This window comes from Camponotus floridanus, unplaced genomic scaffold (assembly GCF_003227725.1).
Source record: "Camponotus floridanus strain SB8 unplaced genomic scaffold, Cflo_v7.5 scaffold5, whole genome shotgun sequence".
In the NCBI taxonomy this organism is placed as follows: Eukaryota; Metazoa; Arthropoda; class Insecta; order Hymenoptera; family Formicidae; genus Camponotus; species Camponotus floridanus.
In genome coordinates, this window is record NW_020229658.1 from 1,223,413 (window position 1) to 1,232,739 (window position 9,327).

At 42.8% G+C, this 9,327-nt stretch overlaps 3 protein-coding genes across 5 annotated transcripts in view; 2 read left to right on the forward strand and 1 right to left on the reverse strand.

The window, feature by feature from the left end:
* Positions 1-2,849, reverse strand: part of LOC105258127 (mediator of RNA polymerase II transcription subunit 13-like) — a 30,153-nt gene extending 27,304 nt beyond the window's left edge. For all 3 annotated transcript variants that reach the window (XM_025412251.1, XM_025412250.1, XM_011269214.2), the window contains exon 1: positions 2,685-2,849. In XM_025412251.1, coding sequence (XP_025268036.1) covers positions 2,685-2,753 — 69 coding nt within the window. In that variant the 5' untranslated portion in view covers positions 2,754-2,849. The remainder of the gene's footprint in view (positions 1-2,684) is intronic.
* Positions 2,850-3,037: 188 nt separating this feature from the next.
* Positions 3,038-5,521, forward strand: LOC105258118 (39S ribosomal protein L50, mitochondrial). Its single transcript, XM_011269202.3, has 5 exons — positions 3,038-3,206; positions 3,348-3,457; positions 4,798-5,000; positions 5,085-5,204; positions 5,311-5,521. Exons 1-5 carry the CDS (start codon positions 3,132-3,134, stop codon positions 5,442-5,444), a joined length of 642 nt encoding a protein of 213 aa, XP_011267504.1. The 5' UTR covers positions 3,038-3,131; the 3' UTR covers positions 5,445-5,521.
* Positions 5,522-5,934: 413 nt separating this feature from the next.
* On the forward strand, positions 5,935-9,220 carry LOC105258101. The gene is made up of 8 exons (XM_025412253.1): positions 5,935-6,006; positions 6,105-6,260; positions 6,508-6,855; positions 7,311-7,478; positions 7,594-7,790; positions 7,917-8,082; positions 8,153-8,315; positions 8,640-9,220. Exons 1-8 carry the CDS (start codon positions 5,935-5,937, stop codon positions 9,053-9,055), a joined length of 1,686 nt encoding a protein of 561 aa, XP_025268038.1. The 3' UTR covers positions 9,056-9,220.
* The last annotated feature ends 107 nt before the right edge of the window (positions 9,221-9,327 follow it).

Genomic DNA, 9,327 nt, shown 5'->3' on the forward strand with positions numbered 1-9,327 from the left:
GTGAACTATATTGGCTGCTTTGTGCCGAGGGAGTGCCGAATTAGCTCGCGGCGTGCTTTTCATAAAGCTCCGAAAAAAGCTCGCCGCTTTGTCGGAATCCGATGAAACGTGCGCTGTTTAAAATAATTCCAGCCGTTTATCTGCATTAAATTAACAGTTCTTTGTAAAAATTTATGTCACAGACGCTAAATACGGGAATAAACGCGTATTTCTTCCTTCAAAAAATGTGTTTATCTAAAAGACGAGAGAAAGAGAGAGAGAGAGATAGTCGTCGAGAATGTTTATACAATATCGTTAATTTCAGACTATGCACCAACCGTACGGTAAACATCGACTGTCAGTAAATAAGAAGACATGTTATTCGCACGATTCGCCGATGATGCGCAAAAAGAATCGAACCGATTTCTTCAACGTAGTGGTCTCGCTCGATAAATGCTCTTAACTGGCGATAAATGATGCGTTTTATCGGACTGCGCTCCGTGCGAGAAAAATTGAACGGGCACGCGTCTGTCTCGTACAGTGCAATCTCGCGACCGAGGAACGCCAGGTTATACTAATAAATGTGTGACGCAACTGCATTTTTTGGAAAAGTACTTCGCAATCAATTTTCGCTCGCTACCGATCAAAACGTGCGTAAGTTTTCAAATATCGTTTCTAAAAATTGATAAATTATTAATGTCGATATAAAAAGAATTTCCGGTCCTCCACTTTTCATTCGCTATATTTACGCAATATTTATTATCCGTTCTTCGCGGAATTATTAAAATTAAGCTAATCGAAAATCGCGTTCGTTATTAAAAATTTATAGTATTCTATTCTATTTATAGTATTCAATTCTCGTATGTAAATATATATTAATTCTTTAGTCATTTTTAATGTTCTTTCTAATTTGAATTTACAAAATTTTGCGTCAAAATGTCGACCATCAATTTATCCTTATTTCCATTACTTTGGAAATTAACATTAATATTCCCATGTCCTTTACCTCAATTGTGATTTTATACATACATAAATTTGTACAGACTATGGAAAAATAAATAATCGAAACGAATGCGAAAAGAATATTCAGTCTTTCGGAGAAATATTCAAATCTATTGTTAAAAAAAATCTACGCTTCGCGATTCATATATATGTATACCTTTTTGTCGATATTTTTGTAAAAATTTGCAATTCATTAACGTTTATAAAATTTATTGAAATATATGAACGAGGTTTCGATTTTATCTCTCGTCACAACGTAACTATAACACCTTGAAGCCGCTTCGAGAGAAGGAAGGCGCGTCATCCGTTCGCAGTGACGTTTAACCGTACTCTGTGGGAACGCGAGAGATGCAACACGAGCGGCAGAAAAGTGCGTCCGCCTCGTCGCCGTTAGCTTGTGTCGAGAGTGCGTGCGTACCTGTGTACGTACGTGTGTCGGCACGCACGAGTGCGCGCGCGCGCACACACATGAGCGCGAGCGCGCGTGGAGTGGAACGAAGCGCGAGAAACAGAAGATACGAGAATCGAGAGAGAGAGAGAGAGAGAGAAAGAGAGCTTCTTTCTCGCACCGGGCAGGTAGATACGTAATACGTAGACGCGAGTGCGCTTCGGAAATAAGCTCGAGGAAATAATTTCGCTCAATTTTTCGAGAAATTCCGGCGACCTCGGCCATAAAAAAAATCACGCCATCGGGGAAACAAACATATCGCCTGACGCAGTTTTTCATTCCAACGGGCGGCCGGCGCGACGCTGTTTCCTTCGCGACAAGTCGCCGAGGCGAAAGGAATGTTACGCGACAGACACGATCTCGCGCCGTCGCTGTCGCCGCCTCCAATCGCCTCCGTCTCTTCTTCCTCCCGCGAAAAAAAAAAAAGTCCGCGAGAGAGGCGGGAACGGCTCTATGAATTTTCTCGGGGAATTTTCGCGACTCCGTCGCGAAAATATCCGCGGCTACCGAGAACCTATCTTTCGCTTCGCACAAACCCGATATTACGCCAAAGACGAGAGAGAGGGAGAAGGAGAGAGACACACAGCGTGCCTGTCTGCGTTCTCGCCCTCTCTCCGCTCTCCTCTCGCGGTCACTTCTCGTCCTCCTTGCCTGCCTCGCACCTCCCACTCGCTCGCTCTCTCGCTCTCCGTCTTTCTCGCTCGTTCGCTCTTTTTCTCCGTCTCGTACGGCGTACCGTAAGACTTCTGGGGTCTGACGTGAATCAAGCGTGACATTGGCTCGACACAACAAAACTTGAAATCTCACTGACGTATGTACACACGCACGCATGAGGCCACAGCGCGGAAAGAGGGGGGGAAGGGTATCTGGCAATACACAACACCAGCACGAGCGACAGCGACGGCGATGACGGCGACGACGACGATGACGGCGACGTTGACATTGACGTCGACAAATGATGAACGGTACGAGACGCACTCGCCACATAATGCGCGACACGGTCGCGAATATAGGTTAACGTTCGGAGCGCGACGGTGGTCGCGTTCTCGCTGTCGCTCGGCGACACCGTGTGCCGGCGGCCACCGAGAGCCCTCGGCTTGGTTCTCTAGCGCGAGCCGAGCCGAGTCGCGCCTGGCCAGGCGTCAAACGTCAGGCGTCGGGCGTCAGGTCGACGAGAATTCCATCGGCGCGCTCCGCTCGTGGAATCGCTCTCTCCTTCCGCGCTGGAATCGCGCGCGCGCTTACGATCACTCACCAGTGCGAAGAAATTCGTGTGGCAGTCCTCCAGGCTGGCGCCGTTGGTTTGATGCGATGGATGCGTCATGGCTTCTCCATTGTACGCCGTACACGCATTAGTCTAACACTCTCGAGCGGCAGCTTCGGCGCCGATATTTCCCCGGTCACACGAGAAATCGCGGAACGGCGGGGCCACACCGCGCTTATTCACTCGACCCGTGCATTTAGGAGGGTTTTCACTTCTCAATGGCGACCGTAAAATGGCGGCGGGCGGCGATGGGAAACAACAAGCGCAGCCGCCGGGTGCGCCCCCTAAAGCTCACTGCCGCAGTTCTAGTTGCCGTCGACGGCTACCGTCGCTGCTGATGCTGCCGCTGCCGCTGTTGCCGCTTCTACCACCACCACTGCTACCACCACTGACACTGACACCGCGACGGCGACGACGACGACGACGAGCGTGAAAAAGATGGCGGCGCTCATCAGGCATGGCTCGTTCGCCAACGCTTTTAGGAGTACCTCGGCTATACTCGTCGCTAACACGGTCAGTGAACTACTCTCGTCGCTCTCGCTCGCGCGAGCCCACACCCGTCACTCGCGGATCACGCGCACCTGGACGGACGGGACGGCTCGCGGACGAGTACGCGCGTCACCGCTAACGACATCGTCATTTTTCTTCTTCCAGACGGCCGCGCGTCGCGATATCGTCCGGCACAAGATCGACAGGAGCAAGGTCCTCAAGCCGAAGGTGAAGACGACGATCGGCTCGATCGGGGAATCCTTGGCCGCTCGCGGGTAAGCACGATCGCGTCCGGATTCTCGCGTCGCAGATGTACGGTTAAATTGGCGTTACGTCGCGGCGCTGCCTGACTAACGGGGGCCGCACCGCGGCCATCTTACCGTCTGCCACCACTCCCTCCGCGCGTCGACCAATCGCCCGACGAATCTGACAGGTCCGCAGGGCCGTACGTCGCTCCTCTCCCCCTCCCGCCTCTTATTTATATCTCGACGCGTCGCGTCCAGGCGCGACCGCGAAAAAAATGAGAAAACGCGTCTCCCCAAACTTTCGACTCGATCTCGCGACGATAGTTTATTATGATTGATCGATGCCCGCTTCTAGCGTTTACGTTTGCGCTCTCGTAATGCGATCTCCTCCTGCCACGCATGTCGCTGTTCAACGAGCAAAAATCGTGACGCAACCGACGTCTTTCGAAACGGAACGTAAAACACGAGCGAGAATTGGAGAGGGAATCTTTCATTTTTGCTCGCGAGGAACGATTCCTATTCGGGATTGGCTTCCGATTATGCATCTTTCGTACAATTCTCGTTTTTAACATCGATCGATTAATACGTCCAATTGATGCATTAATTTGTAACGTACGGTTAATCGATATTTTTCTCGATATCCTTCTTGGAAAATTAAACGATGCTTACGATAATTGATTGCTGTTTGCGTATTTATGAAAGTAACGAAACCGAGAGTTTCGCGAGTTTCTCCTCCATCCGCGGGGCACTTTGACGCACTACAAATACGTCACTGTTCGATGAGAAACGACACGCGTGGTGGCAGCACCGTACGGTCAGCGGACATCGATCTCCTCCCTCCTGTCATCGCGTCCCGCGTCTGATTCTTTTGTCCCTCATCGCGTTGAATTTTTCGTTCGCGAGAGAGCAATCTTTTCCGGACTGCGCGAAAAGTTCCACGCGAGTCTCATCGTGACAATAATCGCGCAAGATTACACCAATTGACGTGCTCGCGAAATCGGAGACGCTCCTAGAGGGCGAGAAATGAATAAATAGATATTTTAAATACATGTTAATAATACAACTATTTTTTCTATCCTATCCCCTCTTCGATATTTTTTTATTTCAACAAGCTTGTAAATTTTCTCAATGTTACTGAAAGATTTGAGAAAAAAAAGATTTATCTTTTGTAGTTGCAAACTTAATATCTTGAATTGAACGATTAATGTCAATTGGAATTCGAATTATTCAACATTGGAAATGATCGAGAACTTTTCGCGCGTCATATACAACTATTTAAATATATAATTTTTTAAATAATATATTAAATAATAAATAATCTATATAATTTTTTAAAAATTAGAAAAGCCAATTAGATACCATTTGTTTAGATTTTTGAGGCCGCAGAATGGTTATGAGCCTCCCGAAGATGTGGTTGATAGGATTAACAAAATCTGTGAGAAACAAGCCATTTCCACGCACGATGACACAAAACTAGAAGATCCTGTTCTTCGTTTCAAGTTATTTGTCGCCTGCGAGGGAGAATTTAAGCATTCCATCCCAAATTCATTGCTTTATACCATCGAGAGCATCAGTTAGTAAAGTTCTTTTTTTATTGTATTTTGAGAAATTTAATAATACGAATTTAATAAAACTGATAATAATAAATGTTACATAGAGGACTTGAAACAATTTTATACGACACTGGTAGACAATACGACGCCTTACGAAACGTTAGGCAGATTAGATTTGCCAAAGAACTTGCACGTCCAACAGGAATATCATCGATTTCATCCAGGTGAGACGTCTTGTAGAATTTGCAGAAATATTGCTGTGAAAGATATATAAACTACTTTATACATGATATATGTATAAGTATTTAAGGGACGATATTTTTTTCATAGATACCGATACATTATTCAACGGCAGAACGGCCTTTCCGAAAAGTTCTACCCTTGTGACCAGTATCAAGTATAAGAAGAAATATCCTGGACATAAGCAAACCAATCCATGGTTGAACGAGCAGATGAAGCTCTAATTAATCTATTGTCAGATATTAAAGATAATTATAATTATAATCTCAAAAGTATCATTAGGGAATAATAAATTTGTTAAACAAAACCAGTTGCCTAAATTATCTGTTGTTTTTGTAGTCCTTCCAAAGGCGACTACTACTACAATTTTATTATTGCAATAACATTGCATAATATTACAATCATGAAATATTTATGTATTGGTATATTGACGTTTTCTTTAGGAATCGTCGTTGTTTTCAGAGAAAAATGTAAATTTTCATCATATATATCATAGGAATATAAAAGAGTCGCATATGTGATCGCGTAACCACGGATGCGAGTTTCCCCGATCGACCCATCAGACGCGCGTAGCAACGTCCCCATGTAGGATCAAAGTAGCGAAGTCGGAGAGCAATTTATTTAGCTCACAGTGTGTTATAGTATTGTACGTTGCAGTATTGTAACAGCGAGCGTACGTCGTTTTTTAAAGAGCGATCTATTATCATAATCAAAATGCCCGGAATCGCGAGTGCGACCGGTCTCATCTCCGCGCGAATTCATCCAGTTCGCAGACCGAAGCCTAAGGTAAAAGAAAAACAAAATTATGCCAACGAAACTGGGCGCCACGCGCGTCACTTTATGTATCAGCCTTCATTATTTATTTAGAGATTACGTATACGTAGAGCGTGGAATTATCGGGTTGTACCAAAGCAGCGCCGTTTGTCCTTCGACCGTTTGCCGGCCTTTTTAATCCTTATCCTTATGGTTGCTCGGTACTGTGCAACCATCCAGCGGATTGCGAGGCAAAGGAGGTGGTTCGACGCGCTAAAGATACATGGGTAAAAAAATGTTATCCATCGTTACGAAGAGAGAGGATAGTAATACGCAGTTTCATTTAGAGTGATATGAAACTTATGTGTTTCATTTATATTTTATATTGTAATAGAGCGATATTTGAAGAACTATTAAGCAATTGTTTACTAAGCAGAGGAATTTGATCAAAATTTATTATCTTCTCTCTCCTATTTCGTTTGTTTATTGTCATGTAACAATACTCGTCTCTTTATTTATGTTTCGTAACGTTAGGCAACCGAGGGAAAAGCTCTTTTACTGCCGGAGGAAATGGAAATGATACGGACGAGTCTGTTGGCGATGGGCGCGGGCGGGAACAGAGGCGAGATGACTGGAAATGTCGGAGGTGACGCCGGCGATAGTTACAATACCGACATGATTGGTTCGGCGGTGCCTGAGGAGCTCTTCCGAAAATATACAGAAACTGACTCGCGACCTTTGACCCCGGCGCCCACGCTTGCCAGCGGTCCAACCGCGTTAACTAACCACGCGACGCAGGAGGACCTACCGGTGACCTGTATTCCGCGCGAGCGCACCACCCTCGTCCTCGATCTTCGAACAAACTCGCAGAATCAGCAGGTGGTCAGTATTAGATACGCCAGTTTCGCTCGATTGCTGCTATCAGCATTTTTTTCTGCTTTATTATAGATCAATTTTCTCTTTCTTTTCCATCAAGCAAAAAATAATATTAATAATCTATTATTAACAATATTAATATTATAATAATTTTACTAAATATTAATATTAATTAGTAATAAATAGAATGATTCTTGTAAAAGTATATATATAATAGTTGCAGTTTAGACAATTTTCTGTGATATAAAAATAATAAATAAGTTACTTTATATCACAACAGATGATAATGTGCTCTAAGAAATGAGATAAAACTAAAATTAATTAACTTTAACTTAATTTTGAAAAGATCAATTGTAATATATCAATACATTGATATATTACAATGCATTATAAAATGAAATTATTTTATTTGAGATGATTGTTCTGTATGTAAAAATATTAATGATTCATTTGAATTTTAGGAAAACGAGACCTTTAGCTGGCATGCTCTTACGCTCGAACTACCGCCAATGCCCCGGAAAAGCGAGATACTTGTCTGTAAGCCGGTCTCGAAACCACAACATTTGTCAGCAACACCCGCACCGCCTCCTCCGTCACCTCCCTCACCTATCGCTGAAAGATGCGAAACGGTAAGTATCCGACCTTTCTCTAGAAACTGCTACATATGCCCTCCTTTCGCGCGTGAAATTTTTTTGTGAAATTTTATGTCATTTGAAAAATAATGTTGAATGTAATCGATGAAAGAGCTCATCCAAGAACGTGGAGGAAGAAGCTGATAGCGGCAGTGAACAACCGATAATTATTCGAAGACGGGGAAAGCGATTGCGTAAAAGAAAGTGTAGGAGGGGCTCGACTTATGGTCAACAAACGGAAGTTCGCGATCCGCTCGAGCCTACGGTAACGCAGGTCTCACAGATAGGAAACGGATCGCGGCGGCCATCGTTAGTATTTACAAAAATCTACATTAAAATTTATAGAAACAATATATTTTTTTAATGTATGAAGAGAGAATTGAAAAAAAGATAAGAAAAATAATTTTCTCAACAAGAAAAAAAACAATGTAACAGGGTTCATATTAATACCGATAATGTTGACGATTCGACATCTTCTAAGAAGACGCCCATGCCTACAACGAGTCACACGATGCCTCCGAGTTTCCTTGCACCCGACATTCTGAAACACTTGTGTCGAGAGCTAGATCGCGATAAGGTGGAAGCAGAATTCTCAATTAAAGTAAATATGCTGAGATTAATCTTTCCAAGTTTGCTAAATGCTTTTTTTAAATGCTAATTAATTATTTTAGAGACGAATCGCCTTAGAGGAAGCGTTACGGGTAAAAGGCGATGCTTACTCAACTCTCCGCGGATCTCGTCAAGCTAGTGCCAGTCTATTGGCGCAAAACGCACCCAGAGTATTTTCTCGTCAAGCAGTGCGATTTGAATTACTCGACAGTCAAAGTCTTTGTGGTATGTTTTATGTAGAGTTCATTAATGTATTCTCAATATATTGGAAGAATCTAACAATATATACTAAAACAAGTAACAAATCTTATACAAGGTATTCCTCACGCACACTAAGCAAAGTTTCTTTAATCTATCTATATATATATATATATATATATATATATATATATATATATATATATATATTTCTATGCTTCAATACAATCTATACTTTAGAAATTATATATAATCAATATTTATACATAAATATTTATATTTGTATTTTACCTGAATTATTTCATCGTATCACTGTGGATTTTGGATTTATTCACGATATGATTGTTGCAGGATTAACGCCACTTCAATATCTCAGCAAATATGCGTACATCACTTCGGGAAGAAAACTGATTTTCGGTCGAATATTTAACAGATTTAACGAAGAGGCATTGCACAGCGTGCGACGCATTTCGTCGAGTAGCGTCGAAGAAGCTCTTCAAGAAGTGATCGGGAAGGCGTTGACGGACGAGCAGCGATCCTATCTGAAGTCTGTGATAGGAGAGATAACAGACTCGTTGAACTTTAGAGAGTGGTGCGGATTGTGCGCCGCTGTCGAGAGGTTGCTATGTCCTCTGCCGTCAAGAACAAGCGATCCACCAGCCTGGCTCGAAAAGGTAGACTTCGAAGCTCTGGAACGAAGACTTAAGTCAGCCGAATCGGTGGATATCACGCTGGCATTATTATTGAAGGAGATTCGTGACAGATAAAATATGACGTGTGTTTCTCTTATTATACATGTTCTTTTTTTTATCACAGTGATCGCTAATTATAATGTTCGTATCGTAAATCTTACGATGAAATTTAATGTTATAATTATTTAATATAAGCCTAAAAAATAAAACTTTTTTACGATTCTACAAACGATCCCTATATATATCTTAACGAATTGCACAGTAAATGTTCAATAGTTGGATATTTAAAGCAGAAACGTACAAATTATGAATATCAATTCGTTTAAATTATGAATGAAACTACAGAG

What these genes read in the sequence shown, in the direction of transcription:
- LOC105258118 (XM_011269202.3), top strand. Translation starts at nt 3,132, where the DNA reads ATGGCGGCGCTCATCAGGCATGGCTCGTTCGCCAACGCTTTTAGGAGT. An exon ending in CTATACTCGTCGCTAACACG is followed by an intron (nt 3,207 to 3,347) that starts GTCAGTGAACTA and finishes TTCTTCTTCCAG; the next exon opens with ACGGCCGCGCGTCGCGATAT. An exon ending in GAATCCTTGGCCGCTCGCGG is followed by an intron (nt 3,458 to 4,797) that starts GTAAGCACGATC and finishes CCATTTGTTTAG; the next exon opens with ATTTTTGAGGCCGCAGAATG.
- LOC105258101 (XM_025412253.1), top strand. Translation starts at nt 5,935, where the DNA reads ATGCCCGGAATCGCGAGTGCGACCGGTCTCATCTCCGCGCGAATTCAT. An exon ending in ACTCGCAGAATCAGCAGGTG is followed by an intron (nt 6,856 to 7,310) that starts GTCAGTATTAGA and finishes TTTGAATTTTAG; the next exon opens with GAAAACGAGACCTTTAGCTG. An exon ending in AACGGATCGCGGCGGCCATC is followed by an intron (nt 7,791 to 7,916) that starts GTTAGTATTTAC and finishes ACAATGTAACAG; the next exon opens with GGTTCATATTAATACCGATA.